The sequence below is a fragment of the Oncorhynchus clarkii genome, chromosome 18 (genome assembly GCF_045791955.1).
Source record: "Oncorhynchus clarkii lewisi isolate Uvic-CL-2024 chromosome 18, UVic_Ocla_1.0, whole genome shotgun sequence".
Taxonomy (NCBI): domain Eukaryota; kingdom Metazoa; phylum Chordata; class Actinopteri; order Salmoniformes; family Salmonidae; genus Oncorhynchus; species Oncorhynchus clarkii.
This window is the reverse complement of record NC_092164.1, coordinates 48,371,332-48,395,364: the sequence shown is the minus strand read 5'-3', so window position 1 is coordinate 48,395,364 and position 24,033 is coordinate 48,371,332. Positions and strand designations below refer to the sequence as shown.

The window sequence follows — 24,033 nt, the reverse complement described above, 5'->3', positions numbered from 1 at the left end:
ATTCAGATGCCCGAGATTTAGTCCAAGTCACAACTGATTTTTATCTTGTAGGCCTATTAGTATGTGCTAAGTAAGCACTATATTTCCTCAACCAAGGAATTCTTGCTTGCCACTTACATCAGGTGAGAGCCTACCTACTTTTACCTTCAGTCTCTTTCACCTGAAGTGGGTAAAAGTCAAAGGTAATCTGCCATCTCCCTCAATGAACTCCCGAGTCCATTTGTCTATTCAGGAGGATTCAGGTCTGGAGTACACCATGACAAGATGATCAGGTCTAAAGAGCAGAATGTTGACGGGGCACAGAGAGTGTGTGTGATAAGACTGATCAATCAGCCTGTAAACTCCTGAGATATGCCCTATGACTGCATGGCAGGTTCCCCAACTGACAGCCCAGTCATTTTATTTGGCCACCCCAAGTTCTGAGCCATTATATTTTATTATTACAAAATATATACATATCGTTGTTGGAACCTAAGACTAAAAACACCAGGAAATCAGCTCCAAGTGATTTAAAATTGTGGAATTCTGTTCCAATTATTCCCACACATAATAGATACGTGATCGTATACAAAATGTAAGAAAGGTTTGAAATAATGTCAAATATCTCGTTGGGCTTCTTGTGGTCAATTTGTAGACTGCAAATGATTTGTAATTATGTTCCGGACCCCCGAATACCTGCTCAAGAAAAAACTAAAACAATTGGGTCTGTGGCTGAATGTAGTTGATGATCCCTGTTGTATGGGATATGGTGGAGTCAGTAGTTATTCACTGCCCCCTGCTGGTGAAATATAGCGTGCATCTTGGTGTGGGGGACATAACGCCGACGACAGCTCTTGGCTTGTAACTGGAATCAAAGGCGAGCTAAGCAGCACCATACCACACTAATTAACTTCCATCTCAACAAAAAGCTTATTTGATTCCGCTTATTTCAATAAAACCAACTGGGGTTGTATCATCACATGTTTATTATGACTACAATAAAAAAAATAAAAAATAAAAAATAAAGAGATGCATTACATGAACAGAGTTAAATGTAAGGGAAGGGAACCCCATCGTTGTTTATTACAGTCAATACAGACCTGTTTACAGTCATTGGTCATTGTAAGTAAACTACATCAGGGTTATGTTAACGATTGAGTTAACAACCAAACTTTCCTCCCCCACCGTCTTCTAAAACAGGGTTTCCCAGCCCTGGTCAAGGGGGCCTACTGTGTAGCAGCTGGAGTGAAATTCAGTATGCACAGTAAACCTCAAAGACCAGAATGGAGAAATGCCTACAAACACAAAATGAAAAATGTAACGATTACTGTAGCAGGGCCAATATAATAGAGAGAGAGGGAAAAAAGGACAAAATAACCAGCAATGAAACATTCTAATATGACTGAAGTTATACACAGCGGTCCATGGCTAGATGATTTAAATGACAAGAATTGGAAGAGGATAACATAACTAAAAAACTAAAATTGTTATAAAAATAAAAACGCCTGAGGTGTGTAGCTTGGTGTGTAGCTTCCTACTCCGCAGTTTGGTCATTTGGCGTTAAATAGAACACTACAACAAAGTCGTGCAGTCTCCAAGGTCATCTAACTAGAAAGAGGATAAGAAAGCAGTGCAGTCTGTCTCCAAGGTCATCTAACTAGAAAGAGAAAAGCAGTGCAGTCTATCTCCAAGGTCATCTAACTAGAAAGAGAAAAGCAGTGCAGTCTGTCTCCAAGGTCATCTAACTAGAAAGAGAAAAGCAGTGCAGTCTATCTCCAAGGTCATCTAACTAGAAAGAGGATAAGAAAGCAGTGCAGTCTGTCTCCAAGGTCATCTAACTAGAAAGAGGATAAGAAAGCAGTGCAGTCTGTCTCCAAGGTCATCTAACTAGAAAGAGGATAAGAAAGCAGTGCAGTCTGTCTCCAAGGTCATCTAACTAGAAAGAGGATAAGAAAGCAGTGCAGTCTGTCTCCAAGGTCATCTAACTAGAAAGAGGATAAGAAAGCAGTGCAGTCTGTCTCCAAGGTCATCTAACTAGAAAGAGGATAAGAAAGCAAGTCTTGTGGCATTCTGGGTTTCAAAAAGAAAAGGAAATCGTCTCTGAAATCATGAAATAGCTCATACCTGTGTGTTTTGTTGTGTGCGTGTGGGACTGCGTGTGGGACTGCGTGTGGGACTGCGTGTGCTTGAGAACTGCGAACCAAAAAACATGATTGTACAACAGTCTAACATGCCCATTTCAGGGAGAATAAAAAAGGTCTTTGGGGAGGAGAGCGAGAGAACAGAAAGGAGACACCTTCCAGGACTGAGCATGTTTGTGACAGTGGGTCTAATGTAGGACCCCAGGTAGAACCCACTTCCCCCAGACATACCACACTGCTCCTCCATGCATAAACACAGTAACAGGTTGTTGGTCGACAGACAAACTGACAGTCCAGGTTGGTAAATTGGCAACTAGTACATTGTCACACGGTGGTCTTGCCGAAATACTTTTAAAATATCTTCTTCTTTTTGTTCTTTTCCAGGGTTCTGTAGGGGCGAGAGAGAGAGGAGAAAAGAGATGGAGAGGGAAGAGAGACAGATTACTAAATTGATTATGAGGCAGAGCTCTTTATAATGAGCTGTGTATGCAGTATATGCTGCGCTGTGTACCCTTGAGACACATTTGTTTATGTACCCTTGCGCTGTGAAGCCTTGAGACACATTTGTTTATGTACCCTTGCGCTGTGTAGCCTTGAGACACATTTGTTTCTCCCAAAATAATAACCTTCCATCATATTCTATGATGGTACAGGATGAGGTGAGGAGGAAAGCCCTAGTCATAGACTGTTCTCTTTGCTACCGCACGACAAGCGGTACCAGAGCACCAAGTCTAGGACCAAAAGGCTCCTTAACAGCTTCTATCCTCAAGCCATAAGACTGCTGAACAATTAATCAAATGGCCACCGGACTATTTACATTGACCCCCGCTGTTTATTATCTACTATGCATAGTTGCTTTACCCCCACCTACATGTACAAATGACCTCTAACCTGTACCCCCTGTATACAGCCTCGTTATTGTTAAAATATTGTTACTTTTTACTGTAGTTTATTTGGTAAATATTTTCTTTACTCTTCTTGAACTGCATTGTTGGTTAAGGGCTTGTATGTAAGCATTTCACAGTAAGGTCTACTTGTTGCATTAGGCGCATGTGACAAATAAAGTTAGATTTGATTTGTGTAGAAAAACACATACTGCATTATATGACACTGAAAAAAACAGGTTGAATAATTGTTCACGGTTGACTCCATGCAATATAGTTCTATAGGAATGTACGTGTTGGCCGTCTTCTTCATGTGAGTTGTAGCAGCGTGCTGTACCTGGATGCGTCTAGTTTCTGTTGCTCCAGCACCCTCTGCTGTGCCTCCCAGTTGTGCTTCTCGTCCTCCAGCTGGCGTCTCTTCTCCTCCAGCTCCTTGTGCTGGGCCTCCAGGTTCTTCTTCATCTGCTCATGGCGCCGCTGGAGCTGCAGACAGGACAGTTTGCACCATTTGCATGGCTGGAGTCTAGTGTGTGTGTGTGTGTGTGTGTGTGTGTGTGAGATATATTCGTGTGTCTGAGTGAGTGTGTTAGATGCATCTATTTTTTATGAATACATTGTTAATTAAAACATACAAATGTAACCATTCAAACTGGTGTCTTTTTTAAGTGAGATTGCTCCATTAATAAATAAACAAGGGGTGAGTGAGTTTTAGTGGTGTGAAGGTGTTCTGTTAGGTTCCTGTACCTCTAGCTCAGAGTCTTTGAGCTTCTGGATCTTCTCCTTGACCTTCATCTCAAACACCTGCTCCATTTCCATCTCCATCTTCTCCATCTTGGTCACGTGCTCCCTCCTCTCCTCCTCCATCTGGGCCAGGGGACTCCTGCAGGGTTGAGGCACACACACATCATCCACCAGTCTGGAGGCCTTACACCCCAGCTCTAGCCCAGAGTAGTCAAACTCAGACTTTGGGCCAGGGTGGAAATTCCTGTCACGATCTCTCCTGCATACACTTATGCCTGGAGGAGGGGAGAGGAAGGCCTTGGATGTGGAAGACAGAGCAATTCAATATTAATTTCTGTTAGTAAAGCCAAGCCATTGCGTCGCTGAGTTAGTGAACGCCAAGCCGCCAAAAGCTCTATTGGTACAGTTGCTAAGTGAAGCTCACAAAAAAAGCAAGAGCCTAATCATAGGACAAAAATGACTTTCCAGGAAGACTATTCTACCAACTAGTATTCAATGAAGACTTCTGGGCAGTTTGCTAATGCTGTAGAATGATTTCATGTATATTGTGACCTGGTAGGGGCCTCCAGCCTATAATAAAGAACAGCATCTCTATACAAACACAGGGAATGTACGAGGCAGACGGAAAACAGAGAGGAAGTAGAAACGGAGCTGAAATGACACTTACATGCCTTCACTTGTGTCAAATCTAAAAAAAGAGAAACACACACACTTAGCATGCTGATATGATGACCATGCTGATATGATGACCATGCTGATATGATGACCATGCTGATATGATGACCATGCTGATATGATGACCATACTGATATGATGACCATGCTGATATGACCATGCTGATATGACCATGCTGATATGATGACCATGCGTTAGAGAGCTATTAGCTAGCTAATGAGAACGAATGCTGGTGGTTACTGTGGCATTTACGGTGCATTATTTTAGTGAGGTTCTCTGTGCTTGGCTGTGAATTAGCAGTAGTTAAGGCTCATTAGACTGTTAGATCCAGCCCAGATTCTGGGCTGTGTGGGTGGGTGACTGTTAGATCCAGCCCAGATTCTGGGCTGTGTGTGTGGGTGACTGTTAGATCCAGCCCAGATTCTGGGCTGTGTGTGTGGGTGACTGTTAGATCCAGCCCAGATTCTGGGCTGTGTGTGTGGGTGACTGTTAGTCCCTGTGATCAGGGGAGAGGATTGCAGTAGTGCAGGGCCTCGTCTCATTCCTTTCATCCACACTGATCCAGAAATTAAAAACATAACCACTTACAAACACCTTTGGTCGACTGTTGGTTAGTACTAACTTGGTCATTGGTCCCTTGTTCTTGTTGTTGTCCACTCCGTTGTATGTGACGGCTGCTAGCTTCCTGCTGCGGTAGTTCTCATAGTGGACGTTGTTAGTCACATCCTTCAGGTCCTGCATGTGGGTTCTGGATCAAATCAAATTAAAACTTTATTTAAACTGCATGTAGGTTCTGGAACAAGAAGACAGAACAACTCAAATAAAACTTTATTTAAACTAAAATTAACCACAGCAATAAACTTTACAGTAAAAAAAAAACTGTGACACTAAAAGACATTTAAACAGTCAGAGAGCAGTGAGGAACGATATGGCACTGAGAACTGGCACCATAATGTCTCTGCCGATGCTCATGCAGAGTGTAAAACAGGACACTCAGTGGTGCATGACCATCATGCAGAGTGTAAAACAGGACACTCAGTGGTGCATGACCATTATGCAGAGTGTAAAACAGGACACTCAGTGGTGCATGACCATTATGCAGAGTGTAAAACAGGACACTCAGTGGTGCATGACCATTATGCAGAGTGTAAAACAGGACACTCAGTGGTGCATGACCATTATGCAGAGTGTAAAACAGGACACTCAGTGGTGCATGACCATCATGCAGAGTGTAAAACAGGACACTCAGTGGTGCATGACCATCATGCAGAGTGTAAAACAGGACACTCAGTGGTGCATGACCATCATGCAGAGTGTAAAACAGGACACTCAGTGGTGCATGACCATCATGCAGAGTGTAAAACAGGACACTCATTGGTGCATGACCATCGTGCAGAGGAATGTGTTTGTGTGTGTTGGAACAGTACCTGATGAGCATGTTCCTCAGGATGGTGAAGTCACAGTGCTCTCCATTCTCCACTAGAGAGAGACAGAGACAGAGACAGAGAGAGATAGACAGAGACAGAGAGAGACAGAGACAGAGACAGAGAGAGACAGAGAGAGAGAGAGACAGAGAGAGAGAGACAGAGAGAGAGAGACAGAGAGAGTTGTCAGTTACCACAAGGGGGTGTGACAGTCACAGGAGGGAGATCGACGGCTAGTCACTGCTGAAGGGAAGACCTCACGTCCACGCTCCTCGTAACCCATCGGAGAAGGTCACAGGGGAGGGGCCTCTGGCTTTCTCATCCAATAAGTTTTGAGAAGGGGACGAGGAGATAGGAAGCGAGGAGTATGCAATTAAGATCTTCCCCTAGAGATTGCGTGGAGTAGACAGGAAGGAGAGTCTGGGTGTAATACTGTCAGCAGTCACAGTGTGGTGCCAGACACCATGTATACTCCCACATACACTAGTTCCCCTGAGGTCTCTGCCTGACTGCTGTGTGTAGGGAGTGGATCACATAGCTGAAGTGTGGCCTTCCCCTCTCCCTCTCTATATTTATACACTTACACGGTGCCGGAAACATTTTTGGTAGTCCAAAACTCACTCCCCATGGGCGGGTTTCATGCAACCGCCACAGAGGTACTGTAGTCGTAGTAACCACACAGTTCATCCAGTCGAAAGAACACAACTTTACTATCTTATACCAAAATTACAGCATCTCACATACACTACAGACCAAAGATGTTGACTTGTAATCTGGTCATAGACAGAGATACAGAGCTGTATCTGAATGGTAGAGTTTAGAGTAGAGCTGACTTTCCCATCTACTCTTGCAGCGGTACAAAACAGTGGGGAGCAGAGAGGGGACATTAACTCACTTCTGGGGTTGGAGTGTATTCTTGTGTGTACACATGACCTGAGCTCTGGGGTCATGAGGTTAAAGTTCAAAATAGCTAGCTAAACTTCATACAGGTCTACTCTACTAAGACAAGTGCTGTAGAGTCGAGAATCATTTAGAGGGAGTGGTGCTAAAGCAGCTTCCTGTCGGTCTGTCTGTCTAGCATCAAAGGGAACTGAACACATATCCTGTCGGTCTGTCTGTCTAGCATCAAAGAGAACTGAACACATATCCTGTCGGTCTGTCTGTCTAGCATCAAAGAGAACTGAACACATATCCTGTCGGTCTGTCTGTCTAGCATCAAAGAGAACTGAACACATATCCTGTCTGTCTGTCTAGCATCAAAGAGAACTGAACACATATGCTGTCTGTCTGTCTAGCATCAAAGAGAACTGAACACATATCCTGTCGGTCTGTCTGTCTAGCATCAAAGGGAACTGAACACATATCCTGTCGGTCTGTCTGTCTAGCATCAAAGAGAACTGAACACATATCCTGTCGGTCTGTCTGTCTAGCATCAAAGAGAACTGAACACATATCCTGTCGGTCTGTCTGTCTAGCATCAAAGGGAACTGAACACATATCCTGTCGGTCTGTCTGTCTAGCATCAAAGAGAACTGAACACATATCCTGTCGGTCTGTCTGTCTAGCATCAAAGAGAACTGAACACATATCCTGTCGGTCTGTCTGTCTAGCATCAAAGGGAACTGAACACATATCCTGTCGGTCTGTCTGTCTAGCATCAAAGAGAACTGAACACATATCCTGTCGGTCTGTCTGTCTAGCATCAAAGGGAACTGAACACATATCCTGTCGGTCTGTCTGTCTAGCATCAAAGGGAACTGAACACATATCCTGTCGGTCTGTCTGTCTAGCATCAAAGAGAAATGAACACATATCCTGTCGGTCTGTCTGTCTAGCATCAAAGGGAACTGAACACATATCCTGTCGGTCTGTCTGTCTAGCATCAAAGGGAACTGAACACATATCCTGTCGGTCTGTCTGTCTAGCATCAAAGAGAACTGAACACATATCCTGTCGGTCTGTCTGTCTAGCATCAAAGAGAACTGAACACATATCCTGTCGGTCTGTCTGTCTAGCATCAAAGAGAAATGAACACATATCCTGTCGGTCTGTCTGTCTAGCATCAAAGAGAACTGAACACATATCCTGTCGGTCTGTCTGTCTAGCATCAAAGGGAACTGAACACATATCCTGTCGGTCTGTCTGTCTAGCATCAAAGAGAACTGAACACATATCCTGTCGGTCTGTCTGTCTAGCATCAAAGAGAACTGAACACATATCCTGTCGGTCTGTCTGTCTAGCATCAAAGAGAACTGAACACATATCCTGTCGGTCTGTCTGTCTAGCATCAAAGAGAACTGAACACATATCCTGTCGGTCTGTCTGTCTAGCATCAAAGAGAACTGAACACATATCCTGTCGGTCTGTCTGTCTAGCATCAAAGAGAACTGAACACATATCCTGTCGGTCTGTCTGTCTAGCATCAAAGGGAACTGAACACATATCCTGTCGGTCTGTCTGTCTAGCATCAAAGGGAACTGAACACATATCCTGTCGGTCTGTCTGTCTAGCATCAAAGAGAAATGAACACATATCCTGTCGGTCTGTCTGTCTAGCATCAAAGAGAACTGAACACATATCCTGTCGGTCTGTCTGTCTAGCATCAAAGGGAACTGAACACATATCCTGTCGGTCTGTCTGTCTAGCATCAAAGGGAACTGAACACATATCCTGTCGGTCTGTCTGTCTAGCATCAAAGGGAACTGAACACATATCCTGTCGGTCTGTCTGGCATCAAAGAGAACTGAACACATATCCTGTTGAATAGAACACGTCTGTCTGTTACATACAGGACTCTCCTCAAAACACCCTCCATCTAAAAGGGCCTGTTATATGCCGAGTTGATACATAGCAATGGTCATTTCATCTCAAAGCTTTTCCTTTGTTAAGACATTAACAAATGTCATGTTTGTCGTATGCAAAATGACCTAAGTACTACTCTATTTGTTAAGAACATTCCATGGTCATTAAGTCACCAGTAGATAAAGCGGAGTATATACCGGACTGACGTAACTGGTCAGACAGGAACACACACATCACTCAGGGCCAGAGATAACATAGCAAGTGAATGTTTATAACACAACATAACTAAAGGTCAACTGCTGGGCAGGAGGCTACTGAACCTCCCCAGGTTCTAGTTGTATAATGTTAAGTATAGGAATAGTGTTGAATAATGTTACATTTTAATAATCTTTTTGAGCTGAAACTAGAAATGTAGATGTATTTGATTTAACCAGGCAAGTCTAGAAATGTCAGCATTTTAATTAAGATACAGAGAGGGCCTAAGATACAGAGAGGGCCTAAGATACAGAGAGGGCCTAAGATACAGAGAGGGCCTAAGGGAAAAAGCATAACGGTCATTCTAAGTCAAACATGACCTGCAGACGCACTTCCCCAACACACAGTTGCCCGGATAATATATTGACCCCCATAGTAGGGTGAGAGATTGTATTACTTCCACACGTAAACCTTTCACAGTTAAACAAATCCACGTGTGGGGAAACCTTAGTGCTAATATCAAATAACACCCAGAGGCTGTCGTGTGTGTATCCAGGCCAGTGTCTTGACTGTGACCTCTGACCCATGGCTTCTCACCTTCCGCCACGCCCCAGGGGTACTGCCTCCCTCTCACCCGCTTCTCGTTGACCACGATGATGGTGTTGCTACCAACAACAGCCAGGGGCAAGCGATCCTGCAGGGGAGGGAGATAAACATTACACAGCAGACACACAACTCATTGAAATAACCTGTTAGACAAGGCTATGCACACACATTCTGTTGCGGTGAAGTATGTTTACCAAGACTCCTTTTTTAAAATTGGATGGAAAATTGACTGGAGATAAAGTAGTGCATTGGGAACACAGCAACTCTAATGGCAGTGACAGTTGAGAACAGTGGTTTGTGTGTGTGTCTCCGTGTGTACCTTTAGTGAGTGTGTGTTTGATTGTTCGCTCCTGTGTGTGTGTGTGACAAGTGCATAGTGTGCTGGACCAGCAGAGCACATGTGACCTAATCAATACTTCCCACTCAGCGGCAGCGGTAGCCAACAACCCACTCCGCGGCAGCGGTAGCCAACTACCCACTCCGCGGCAGCGGTAGCCAACTACCCACTCCGCGGCAGCGGTAGCCAACTACCCACTCCGCGGCAGCGGTAGCCAACTACCCACTCAGCGGCAGCGGTAGCCAACTACCCACTCAGCGGCAGCGGTAGCCAACTACCCACTCAGCGGCAGCGGTAGCCAACTACCCACTCAGCGGCAGCGGTAGCCAACTACCCACTCAGCGGCAGCGGTAGCCAACTACCCACTCAGCGGCAGCGGTAGCCAACTACCCACTCAGCGGCAGCGGTAGCCAACTACCCACTCAGCGGCAGCGGTAGCCAACTACCCACTCAGCGGCAGCGGTAGCCAACTACCCACTCAGCGGCAGCGGTAGCCAACTACCCACTCAGCGGCAGCGGTAGCCAACTACCCACTCAGCGGCAGCGGTAGCCAAGTACCCACTCAGCGGCAGCGGTAGCCAACTACCCACTCAGCGGCAGCGGTAGCCAACTACCCACTCAGCGGCAGTGGTAGCCAACTACCCACTCAGTGGCAGTGGTAGCCAACTACCCACTCAGTGGCAGTGGTAGCCAACTACCCACTCAGTGGCAGTGGTAGCCAACTACCCACTCAGTGGTTTCTCTCTTATCAATCCTGGGGCTGGTGGGGCCAGTCCAGCCAAAACACTAGTAGTGGATTTTAGTGTTAGATTTATGTTATGCCTTCAGCAGGGATGTAAACACTACATTTCATGATCAGGATAAAGACAGTGTTGTGTTCATGTTTGTCAAGTTTTTTTCTCCTATTCAATTCCAGCTTTGGTGTGGAGAATACAAGCTGTGTGTGTGTGTGTGTGTGTGTGTGTGTGTGTGTGTGTGTGTGTGTGTGCGCGTGTGTGTGTGGGATCCAAACCTTGATCTTCTTGACCATCTTGTTCTCCTCCTCATCGTTGGTCTCTGGGAACTCGTAGATCTGGATTTTGTGCTCTGTGATTTCTCGCATGATCTATAAAGAAAGTGAGAGAGAGGGGGGAGAGAGAGATAAAGGTGAGAGAGAGGGGGAGAGAGAGAGAAATGTGTGAGAGAGGGGGGAGAGAGAGAGAGAAATGTGTGTGAGAGAGAGAAATGTGTGAGAGAGAGAGAGGTGAGAGAAATGGGGGAGAGTGGTAGAGTTAATGTGAGTCGTGCTTCCCTCTGGTTATGTATCCATCTAGGCCAACGAGCCACAAACATCAATACTCACTCAGGCTGAAGGGGCAGTCAATACACAGGATGAGGGAACTGTGCACAGCACGTACACACACTCGTTGAGTCACATGCAACAACTGTGCATCACTCATTTATTGCATGTGTTCTCTCCCACTGTAAAAGCTTGCATACACTACTAATATCACAGTCTACATCTGCATTCAGAGAAAGACATACACACAGGACATGGTGTGTACACAGTGCCCCCACACACACACCTGCTTCTTGAACTGTTGGCACTCCTCAGGAGTCATTGTGTCCGCTTTGGCGATGAGGGGGATGATGTTCACTTTTTCATGTAACCGCTTCATGAACTCTATATCAAGAGGCTTCAACCTGGAGAGAGAGAGAGGTTTGAGTTTCAACAAGTTCCTTTCATTTAACATGGTCAAGGTGAAGCTTGTTGGCGCTACACCGGAGGGATGGAGAGAGGGAAGGAGAGAGGGATGGAGAGAGGGAAGGAGAGAGGGAAGGAGAGAGGGATGGAGAGAGGGGTGGAGAGAGGGGTGGAGAGAGGGGTGGAGAGGGATGGAGAGAGAGAGGGGTGGAGAGAGAGAGGGGTGGAGAGAGAGAGGGATGGAGAGAGGGATGGAGAGAGAGGGATGGAGAGAGAGGGATGGAGAGAGAGGGATGGAGAGAGAGGGATGGAGAGAGAGGGATGGAGAGAGAGGGATGGAGAGAGGGATGGAGAGAGGGGTAGAAAAACTCAGATTCACAGCTTGGCTGACCTTGGGACTAAAAACAAAACAATTTCCTGTTCAGAATGAATCTCCCGCTCCATGGCAGCATCTGGCCCACAATACACTGTAAATCTACTGAGCAGCACAGCACTCTTCTGTTCTGCCTGAAAACAATTTCATTTAAACAGCCATCAAGTTGGTATTTCATACAGAGTTACAGATTCCAGTCTGTAAAAGTAGATCCTGGGATATCTAAACAACGTTGAATCCTGGCACACAGACAACATGTACAAGTCTATGCTCTGCCTTGGCTGTGGCTGGATTCAACTGTATGTTCAGAAAGTTAGATCAAGAGAGCAGCATGAATCATCGCACTTTGAAAAATGATTGTGTTTCAGTCTCCATTTTGAAAGATCAGTTTACGCAAACACACACACACCCACGGCCTGCCCCCACAACCACGACCTACCCCCACACTCCCACTCCACCACGGCCTGCCCCCACACACACACGGTCTGCCCCCAGACTCCCACCACGGCCTGCCCCCACACACACGGTCTGCCCCCACACTCCCACCACGGCCTGCACACACACAGCCTGCACACACACACAGCCTGCCACCACACACACAGCCTGCCTGCCTACACACACACAGCTTGCCTGCCTACACACACACACACACGGCCTGCCTACACACACACACACACACACACACACACACACACACACACACACACACACGGCCTGCCTACACACACACGCACACAGACACGCACACACACACACGGCATGCCCACACACACACACACACATGTTAACTGTCAATGGAGCCATATGGTGCTAGTCCTCTTGGATGACCACAGACTGCTACCAGCCAGCCAGGCACAATAGAGACCAGAACAAGGACTTGGTCAGAGATACAGGCACAGTTTGGGCCAAGACAGTGAGGAACACCGGCATCCAAATGGAAAGAGCACAGGCCTGTCAAATCACCCTTGGTTTATGGGGAGCACAGTGCAGCCCACAGAGATGCAACAGCAGGGCCAGCTGTGTGGAGCAGAGCAGAGGACAGACAGGAAATGCAGAGATGAGAAACAGCCTCCAACAAAGTGAACCCAGGAGAAGAGAGATACCTAAATGTTGTCCCAGTGAGCGTCCCAGCAGCCCCAGTAGAGGGGAGGGGCAGCTAGGCCTAAATGAAAACTGACAGCTGTACTCCTCACCTGGGGCAGGAGGGTGGATGACCTGCTAGCATTATGTAAACAGTCTTAGGCTACACGTTAGTTGTACTACTGATTTCTTCCCGTGACCAATACCCCGTCTAGTCTGCCCTGATAGGGAACAGTCAATAGCATCAAGAACATGTTCAATCTCAAATGAGTGGAGAAAAACAAATTTCTTCCCCCGTGGAGAAGAATAATTCACAGTTTGAGAAGCGGCAGGGACTAAATTTGAACTACTAGCTGCAGTACCTACCCGTGTCCAGAGGGGGCAATGAAGTAGAGGCAGCAGTGCACTCTGTTGTCAGGCATCTGCCGTCTGTTGACCCGGGACTCTGAGTTGAGGTAATCCTCAAACTTACTGTCGATGTGATCGATGACTGGCTGCCAGCTTTATAGGAGAGCAGAGCACAGACATTACTCAATTACTCTATATTTAATGTAGAATATACACATTCAGATAGAGATATAGGGCAGGCTAGGCTAGCCAGTCAGTTGGCAAGTCAGTCGGCCAACAAGCACATCAGTCAGTCAGCCAGCCACCTAGTCAGACGTACCAGTTACTGTTGTCGACAGCGTCCCCGAACCCTGGCGTGTCAACGATGGTGAGAAGCAGCTGAACTCCTCCTTCCTTTACCAGCACCTTAGACTGCTCCACCTGAGATTGTAGAGAACACTAAATAATTATAACAAAGACATGTAGAAATTCAGCACAGAATCACAGTGAACTATAAAAAAAATTAAAAAACACCAGTTTCTCTCCATTTACGGTTCTTTTGAATAGGGACATGTACAAACAGACGCATTGAAAAAATAATCACCATAGTGTGTGTATAACTTGCGCTAATTTATGCTAATCATGACAGTTTGCAGTCTCGTCACCTCCGAGCACTCCTCTGTTGAGGGGATGGGCTCAGATTCAGGGGCTTGGTTAGGGGGTCTAACATCGTCCTTTCCTTTCATCTTTATCTACAAAGTATCTCTTTGGAGAAGATAGCTAACCATCAAACTACAAAAGCCCAGGTGAAAAGAAACGTGGTTTTGCCAAATATAAATCACAGATAGAGATACACTTGTTGAGGGTTGACATCCAGGCAGACTGAGGATGAATCCATCAACAGGGTCTTAAACGATATTTGACCTTAGACCCAGAGAGAGCTCTAGTAATATCTGGCAGCCTACCTGGAGTGTCCAATACAGAGTGTACATAGCAGATTGCAGAGTGGCCTCTTAGCTGAGCAGAGAGCTTTAACCAGCAGGCGGTCCAGACCAAACCTTGTGATTAGCAGATGAGCTGCACTTCAATGATTTAATCAGGAGGAACATATGAAGGCCTGCAGTGTTCCGCTCAGATCACAATGGAAGGCATTGTGTGTGTGTGTTAAAGCAGCTCTGTGTACAGTAAGCAAGCTCTGCTTCAGCAGTTGTACACGGACCAACATAAAACACTACTATACCTCATTTGTACACACACACACAGGGATGTACTTGGTGATATAAACAGCCTTCACCATCCTTTTTTTTACTTAATGACATACTTCATTGCTGTAGGACCATTTTGAGAAGGCCAGCCCAGCCAGCAGCCCATAGTTTCTCAAAGAGCAGCACATTTGAGTTTAACCTCAGCAGCTAAACTGAGCCGTCACCTTCCACTTAGAAAGCACGTAGAATGCCTGTGGTTTAGGCCTGAGGCTGGGTTACGGCTGCTCTACCTCCAACCTACCCGCTGGGCCCCAGCTAAAGGCTTCTTCTCCCCCACACAGCCCCACTGTGGGCTGGCCACCCCCTGGCTGGCTAACAAAGAGCAACGGAAAAGTGACATTTCATCCGTGAACATAAACACCATTTTAAAAATTTCGATAACTTGGGATATCCCATCCATTGATATGGACATGAGTACAGTTCTGAACAACCCTCTGCATCTTGATGAGATAACAAAGGGTCTAAAGTTAATGCAAAGTGGCAAGGCCCCAGGCCCTGATGGCAAGGCCCCTGGCCCTGATGGCAAGGCTCCTGGCCCTGGTGGCAAGGCCCCTGGCACTGGTGGCAAGGCCCCTGGCCCTGGTGGCAAGGCCCCTGGCCCTGGTGGCTTCCCCGGTAGATTTTTACAAAACATTCTCAGATCAACTCGCCCCATTACTGTCAGATATGTTCACCGACTCGTTATCACAGGACTCCCCCCCGACGCTAACCCAAGCCTCTATCTCACTTATACTTAATTAGATAAAGATCTAACGGAATGCGGTGGATATCTGCCCATTTCAATTTTGAACGCTGATGGTAAGTAATTAGGTTCTAGCATGCCGGTTGGAACCCTGCCTTCAGGATGTCATATCTGATGAGCAAATGGGTTTCATCAAAGGGCGACAACTGTTTTCCAATGTACGACAGCTTTTGAACATTATCACCCCCAAATTGTTGTTTCTCTTGATGTGAAGTGGGATTATTTAAGATTTTGGGAAGATTTCGTTTTGGGTCCAATTTCATCTCATGGATACGTCTGCTCTACTCTGCTCCTACGGCTAGCGTACACACCAACTCTCAACCTTCAAAATACTTCCCCCTCTCCAGAGGGACCCGTCAAGAATGCCCTATGTCCCTGCCCCTTTTTGCTCTTGCAATAGAACCGCTTTCCTTGGCCTTAAAACTATCACCATCATTCACTGGAATCCACCGAGCTGGTGAAGAGCACAAAGTGTCAATGTATGCAGATGATCTACTAAACCCAGCAAAAAAAGAAACATCCCTTTTTCAGGACCCTGTCTTTCAAAGTTAATTCGTAAAAATCCAAATAACTTCACAGATCTTCATTGTAAAGGGTTTAAACAGTGTTTTCCATGCTTGTTCAATGAACCATAAACAATGAACATGCACCTGTTGAACGGTCATTAAGACACTAACAGCTTACAGACGTGCCTTAGGCATGAGGACTGCAGATGCGGTCAGGGCAATGGATTGCAATGCCCGTACTGTGAGACACCTAAGACAGCGCTACAGAGAGACAGGACGGACAGCTGATCTTCCTCGCAGTGGCAGACCACATGTAACAACACCTGCACAGGATCGGTACATCCGAACGTCACACCTGCGGGACAGGTACAGGATGGAAACAACAACTGCCCGAGTTACACCAGGAACGCACAATCCCCCCATCAATGCTCAGACTGTCCGCAATAGGCTGAACTGAGGACTTGTAGGCCTGTTGTAAAGCAGGTCCTCACCAGACATCACAACGTCGCCTATGGGCACAAACCCACCGTCGCTGGACCAGACAGGACTGGCAAAAAGTGATCTTCACTGACGAGTCACGATTTTGTCTCACCAGGGTGATGGTCGGATTTGTGTTTATCGTCGAAGGAATGAGCTTAGCACCGAGGCCTGTACTCTGGAGTGGGATCGATTTGGAGGTGGAGGGTCCGTCATGGTCTGGGGCGGTGTGTCACAGCATCATCGGACTGAGCTTGTTGTCATTGTAGGCCATTTCAATGCTGTGCATTACAGGGAAGACATCCCTCATGTGGTACCCTTCCTGCAGGCTCATCCTGACATGACCCTCCAGCATGACAATGCCACCAGCCATACTGCTCGTTCTGTGCGTGATTTCCTGCAAGACAGGAATATCCGTGTTCTTTCATGGCCAGCGAAGAGCTCGGATCTCAATCCCATTGAGCACGTCTGGGACCGGTTGGATCGGAGGGTGAGGGCTAGGGCCATTTCCCCCCAGAAATGTCCAGGAACTTTCAGGTGCATTGGTGGAAGAGTGGGGTAACATCTCACAGCAAGAACAGGCTAATCTGGTGCAGTCCATGAGGAGGAGATGCACTGCAGTACTTAATGCAGCTGGTGGCCACACCAGATACCGACTGTTACTTTTGATTTTGACCCCTCCTTTGTTCAGGGACACATTATTCTTCTTAAGTATGTTTTGAAAACACTGATGATATGCAGTACGATCATTTTTCTTTTGCATATGCGCCTAAATATTTGACTGTACGACTTGGAATGTGAATTTAGGAGCACCAGTGCGTCTAGAAAAACGTGAGGGTTAGTATCTCAAGTATGTTTATTTGCGTGCACCTACATCTGTCAACTTAGGTGCACACGTGCTCCTTGTAAAAAAGGTCAGTGTAGAGGCCTGATATGTTGCATGTGTGAACCACTGTGTGTATGTTCCAGCCAAAGAACAGCTAAACTACCAACTGCAGGGAAAATGATGGGATGAGGTAAAAAAAAAAAATATATATATTTTTTTTTAATGGTTTGAAAATATAAATGTCCAAGCAATAAATCTACAGAGGAGTCGGTTGACAAGAGTCACTCAATCGTTAGCGCTGGAATGCACACAGCTTTTTATAGGGCAGCGTGATGACACATCTGTCGACCCCACCCTAGCCAGACACTGACACCTGGAGCTGGTGGGCCAGAGGATTCTTTACAGTGTGTGAGACGTTGACCTCCTCATCCATTAAACCCTGCTAAAACGCAGCTGTTCATTCCAGTTCACACTGTGTGCGTGTGTATGTGCATGCGCGCTGCGGTCCCTGAGCTCCGTGACCTGTCACAGGAATCGAGACGGCACATTGAGATCCTCCCATCTCTTTTTTTGACCTCTGACTTCTAACCCCAGCTGCTGCTAGCTACTGGCGGAGATACATAAACCTCAAGCAGGTCCTCTAATCACCAGAGTAGGACTTTTTCCTTCCCTATTCTCTCTCGCTCTCTCACTCACACCCCTCTAGTCTGTCTTGTTGTAACTAAAACAGGTTACAAATATCTTCTTAGGCACCACCATAGCATCGACTGACAGTGGCATAAAAAATTAAAGTTTAATTCATGCTGTTCAACCGACTGCACCCTTTACAGTGTCATGAACGATGCTAGTGTGAGATGCTGAATGGATAAAACAACCGACATGGACCACTCCCTGTCTGGAATGAGTTAGAGATGGTACTAAACAGTGTAATGTTAGGAGAAGGATCAGTGCTGAGTAAACAGCTAGTAAAGAATCTGCAAACAGACTTTTAATCCCTCCCTCCTCTCTTCCTTCTCCCTACCCCCTCTCTCCCTTTCCCTCTTATCCCCCTGCTCTCTCGCTCCCCACCTCCCTCTCTCCTTAACAGTGAGTCATGCCTCTAAGCGACTGACCACAATGATCTCACAGACAGACATGGAAGAGGCCTGACCGCTTCCGCCACACTCCTCTCTGCTACGGTTGGTTGGCTCAGCTGTGTCATATGACATTAGGCTGGCACAGACAGACATTAGCATGTTAAGCGCTAGCCTCATCTGCCTAGTCTCCTCCTCCCGTACCCTCTACATCTGTTAATTACCCACACAGACGCCTGCCCTAGCCTGGTCCAGATTTGTTCAGCCAATTCCTATGACGGTCGGTGGCAATGAGCACTAAAGTTGGCTGAACAGCACGAACACATCTAGGACAAGGCTAGCCCAGTCCCTTCAACACAAACAATATAGCATAGCCCTCATCACCCCAAGGTCTTCAGGCCTCCAAACAGATCTGGATGGATCCCAGAGGGTGTGTTGTTCATTACCCAACCAATGCATTCCATTGGGTTTCATCACATCACTCTGGCTCGACTGGGAAACAAAAGACACCACAACTATGTGAAAGCTCAGTTTGTGGTTCCTGGAGAGAAGAAAAATGGAAAAAAGAAGGCGTTATTCATTCTTCCCCTCTAGGATAAACAAGCGTAGAGTTCCCACCAGCAACTCTTCCCTTCTGGGATCCTGACCCAGCCAAGTTTATCAGGAAACCTCTGGAATAATGTTCACTATTGAAGCCAAACGATGCAGAGAAAACACAGACACTCACACGCTCTAATCTCGTTTAAACTTTAAGTACTTAAGGATGTGTAATGCACAGGTAAACAAATTGGTGGGTGCTGGGCTTAGTGGAGATTTAGACTGTAGTGTTGAGAGGAATCACACGAGAGATGAAACAAGAGAAGCCCCTTAAAATGCCCAAGCTTCTGTGGGTGTAAGTTAGCTACATAGAATACCACACACACACACAGGCAGAGGAGGGATGAGGCAGAGGCGATGTTTCTATTGGCTGTGAATCACAGAAACAGGATCACTTTCATGCAACTTCAAAAAGGGAGGTACAATAGAATGTGGTTAATCCTCCATGGAGGATGTTTCTAGGAAGCAGGTCAAAGTAGATGGCTAACCATTGATCAAGTCATGTCGTCTTCATGAGATGGTAAACCACAAGTCTGGCACCTTCAGTACTACTTCCTGTTACTGCTATGACAACTTCCTCTTCTTCAACTGGCATGCTAGCATGTAGTGATGCTCAGAGATCAGATCCTCCCTCTTCCTCCCTCAACCTTCAGATCCAGAGCCCTTAGTAAGGACTTGGGACTTTTCAAACAAAGACAAAGAACTCTGGGAAGTCAACCCAGGAATAGAAAAGAGGTTGGCTGTGTCACTTCTTGTTTTTGTAAGAAATATTCATGTGTAAAAAATTCCCAAACGGTCTATTCAATCAGCTAACATACAGTTCAGACAGACAGTCGTACCCTAAGAGACGTCCAACAAGTCTCTTTCACAGTCCCAAAATCAAAAACGAGGTCAATGCAAGGCATAGTATTATATCGAGCCATGATTGCGTGGAACTTCCTGCCATCTCAAAATCACTCAAGCAAATCAGCAAAATTAGCTTTAACAAAACCTCTCCTTACTGACCAAATAATAATCAAATAAATAAATCTACTCCTCTCCATTCCGAGAACATCTGGTGTTTGGGTTAAAGATAAGATGTTTCCATGGAGCTGAACTCAAACAGGCTCTAAGAGAAACAGTGGAGAGAAAAGAACAGAGATATTAGATTTAGGTCTCGGTCTTTTTTGCCACATGACGCTAGCTAGAGGAGGCTTTAGCTGGAAGAAACTGATGTACCCGGTTCCTTTATTAATGGCCCCGCCCCGGTGTGCCTCTTCATTTTTTATGCAGCTCCACCAAGTCACACTTCACAGTTGGTGGTGACTATAACGTATAACGAAAGTCCAGTATTTTATGTACGGGACCCTTTTCATTTCATGAATAGCTCCGACTATGTTCAGCACCACTAAGTTAACTTCACTGCAACCCACTATATCTGGAGGTGAGTAAAATATAACGAAAAGTCAAGGCTGTCACGGTTGCTGAGGCAACATGTGTATGGGACTCCATTCCCTGGGTGAACGGCGCCAATCCTGTGTGACTATGTTCCTTTTTTAAAACGAACAACTCCACCAAGGTTACCATTATACCACAAGAGACCCACTGGGTGGTATTTCTAACATGTTAGATGAACTAAAGAGTCTGTACGTGCTGGCCTGTGTGTAAGGTTATTAAGAATGGACTGTTAAGTCTTACGTGTATGAAAGTGTAGGTCCTTGAGTTACGGTCCATAATGTTCTGTATTACGTCATGTTTCATGTGGACCCCAGGGAGAGTAACGGCTGCGTAAGCAGCAGCTAATGGGAATCCTAGTAAAATACTACCAATACTAAAACTGACTCACCAGTACACTGAGGATTCCACAGCTCTGAAGCAATAGGCTGGTCGGAGTACATTATCCTGGCACGCCTTACCCCTCACAGCCTCCACAGGCACGCCAGGACCAGCCCAATGACATCATTACAGCACTATTAACACATGATCCTCACCTACCTTAGCTTGGGTGCCTGTCGGTTTCTGCTCGCCTGCCAACGCCTTATGGAATTGCTGGCATGATAGAGACTGGCCCCCAGGCTACGCCACTCTGGCCTGTACACAACATTACAAACTGTCATCAATGACTAATCATTCTCCTATTGAGAAACGTTCCAGCCAGGTAGAACGTGTGACTAATCTGTCATCGGATAGGTGTGGCGTCATAATATTTGGAACTGTTTGTGTGTGTGTGTGTCTCAGAGACATGTAGTCCAGCTCTGATAAGAGACCCATGGTTTTATCACCCGTTCAATCATCACAGGAAACAGTCTGTTTGGAGCACCCCTCTGCGCTGTGTGTGCATGGCCAATCCTTTGGCACACACACAAACGAACACGCACTGCGGGCTGTTTTGGGCTTTCAACACCAGGAATTGGCCTGGAGGCCATACTTGACACATTAAATGAGATCCAACGACAGACAGAGCTCTTCAGCCAGTGTGTGTGTGGCCAGAGTTGGGTAACTCATTCAGCAGCTGCAAGCCAAACAGAATAAACCAACAGGACGGGACATTATTTGGAATCCTCTTATTAACATTTGTCTCTTTGAAACCTGGGCTCAGATCGGCAAACAGATAACAGGCAGCTCTCTCAGCAAAACAGGCCTTTACAAATAGATGTCTGCAGTGGTGTAGACATGTTGCAAAACGGATGTTTTAGAGACACTTGTTTCACAGATGTTTGAATATTCCACATCCAGAAACATGACAGTGTCAGTGATAAAACTGGACGTGAGAAGAAAGGTATTTCTCAACATGGTTGAGGAGGCCACCCCATCTAACAGGGCCGTTAGAGGGCAGTTACCCAGCCCACTGTAGTCTCTCCAGTGCTAACATTATCACTGATGGAGCTGAACTAGGGCATAAATACTGCGGTGTAGAGATGTTCCAAGGCATGAGGTGTTGGCAGGCTCAGTCTCTCTCTGTCATACTGCTGCCGTCCCCGGCCAGGGAGCCAGTCCATCACAACCTAATCCTCTGTGTGACAGAGTTCTCACACACCTGGCCCATGTACAGTATACACACACACACACACACACACACAAAAACGAATCTATGCTCACATGCCTCTCAAATAAATCACTCACACACACAGACAGACAGACTCATATGCTCACCCATTCTAAAAGGCACTCAGAAGCCCAACACATGATTCCTTAGCTAAATTGGTCTGGATTGAACGGGCTCGCGGGCTGAATCTGGCCCCCAGGGCGTAGTTTCCCCACCCCTGCTTTAGTCCCTCTCTTTTTCAAAAACAAATCAATGTGACACCTCAGCCTACATGTACAGCACAACTTCCTCTTGGAAATCAGTGTCAGCGAGTGGAGACGGCCAAGCGAGGCGAGTTGGAGAGCTGTTCTCCAACTCTGACTACGTGCCTGGTGAAATGTCAAGACTTTAAGGCTTGGTCAACACTAAGCCTGACTAAGGGCTCTTAAGGACTGAGGGATTCACAAAGGGAAACACTGAGGGAACCAAGGATTAGCTAAAAGGAGAAGGGATTGGAGTTATCCTTTATTTTACCAGCGAAGTCACACTGATTGAAATCTCTTTTTCAAGAGAGCCCTGGATGAGAGGTGGTAGTGAGACGTGGTGGTAGTGAGAGGAGGTGGTAGTGAGAGGAGGTGGTAGTGTCTCTCTCCTGGTTGGCGATTCATAGCGGTGAGAGCAGAGCAGATGGCTCAGTCACACAGCACGGCTCTGGTTGGTGTTACAGTTCACCCCCATAGCTACAACTAGATCAACCCTCTGCCATAGCAGCTTAAACCAGATACTACAGAAAGAGAATATAGAGAATATAGAGGTTAGACAAAGTAGTAGAGGGAATATCTACTGTCAAACCACTACCACCACACCAGTAGAAACACACTGGTATAGGTATAGGAAACTCCCTAATAGTATAGGAAACTCCCTAATAGCAGATGTTCTGTTATAATCTCTCTCAACCCCTCCACTGCTTCTCTTTATGAGAATGACACTGTGAGTGTGTGTCATAAATCACAGGTAGTGTGGTGTTCTGGTTGTGAACCCCTTGGTTGTCAAACGATTTCCCAGATTGACTGGGGCTCATCCATCAGCGTGGACTAATTTCCTCCTTGCAGACTAGAAAACAAATACGTCAACCCCTGGCTCTGCACCTTTACAGCTCTCTGTGTGTGTGTGTGTGTGTGCGCCTCTGGCTACAGTGTAACAGCAGCGGCCATCAGGCAGCGGAGCCCAGTTAGTGCACTTCCCCTGACCGGAACATTAACTTCTGGCTCAGTAGTCAGTACACCCACGGAGAGGAGAGGAGCATGACTCCAGTCAAGTACTAGTTCTCTATTCCAGCCAAAAACTCCCTGTTGCTATTTGTTTTGCACACAGTTGCTTTTCCCAGTCGATGAGTCAGTCGCCCACACCTGATCTTCTGTATGGTTTCAGCAGTGCTAGACATTCCTCCTAGCCTAAGTAGATAAACTGGTTGCAGGTGTCTTGCTATTCATAGACAGACGACAGGGCAGCGGTGGTAACAGGTTATCCTGTCAGTGCATCTACTCTTAAGAGTGGCCTGAAGCCTCACCAGCAGCATGTCAGAGAGCCGGGATGTAATAGAGGGAGGGCCAGGGCTGTGACATCAATAACCCAAAACAACACAAAAGGACTGGGTGGGAGCTGGCTGTGGCACACCTGTGATACCACAGCCTGGGGCACCAGCAGTTAACCAGCCCAATGTCAGGGTTAAATGATCCCAGAGAAACATCTATTACAGGGCCGTGTTCATTAGGGCACACAGTAGCAAAATGTTTTACAACGGAAAAAGAAGGAGCTTTCAGATAGTAGATCCTTGTTTCGGACCATTTTCTTCTATGTCATGGCTGAACATGACCCAGCTCTGCGTCAGACAGATTATGGCCAAACCTACTGGTATGAATTCCTTTAGGCTCCAGCATTAATAAATACGGCTGACTTGGCAGAGTGCCTCAACATCAGATAATATACCAGACTAGGAGGGCAGTTCTTCGGCCAACAGAGGGACTTATGGGTAGTCAGACAGGATGGAGACACATTACCTAGCTATCACCCTGCACCTAAAGCAACAGAATGGGGAAACAGCTTGTTTAATGTGGCGAGTGAACTGAAATATTTCACTCCTTTGGGAAAATAAAAAGGCGATTTCCTGTTAAAAAGGGAGGGGAAGGGGTGAGCCTACTCATGTGTTTAAGGTTACAAAAGGGACAGAAGTATGATAGTGTATTCCAAGAGAGAAAGAAGTAGGGTGATGACAATGAGCTCCAGCTATGATGC

General features: G+C 46.3%; 1 protein-coding gene across 2 annotated transcripts in view; it reads right to left on the bottom strand.

Moving 5' to 3' along the window:
* Positions 1–947: 947 nt before the first annotated feature.
* LOC139373590 (septin-7) overlaps positions 948–24,033 on the bottom strand; it is a 37,769-nt gene continuing 14,683 nt past the window's right edge. Inside the window, exons 3-13 of one of the 2 annotated variants that reach the window (XM_071114268.1) lie at positions 13,589–13,689; positions 13,288–13,422; positions 11,350–11,467; positions 10,797–10,889; positions 9,439–9,535; positions 5,848–5,899; positions 5,043–5,168; positions 4,413–4,433; positions 3,749–3,884; positions 3,342–3,487; positions 948–2,508 (exon numbers count right to left, since the gene is read on the bottom strand). In XM_071114268.1, the coding sequence (XP_070970369.1) occupies positions 2,472–2,508; positions 3,342–3,487; positions 3,749–3,884; positions 4,413–4,433; positions 5,043–5,168; positions 5,848–5,899; positions 9,439–9,535; positions 10,797–10,889; positions 11,350–11,467; positions 13,288–13,422; positions 13,589–13,689 (1,062 nt within the window). In that variant the 3' untranslated portion in view covers positions 948–2,471. The remainder of the gene's footprint in view (positions 2,509–3,341; positions 3,488–3,748; positions 3,885–4,412; positions 4,434–5,042; positions 5,169–5,847; positions 5,900–9,438; positions 9,536–10,796; positions 10,890–11,349; positions 11,468–13,287; positions 13,423–13,588; positions 13,690–24,033) is intronic. The other variant, XM_071114269.1, reaches the window with a different exon arrangement.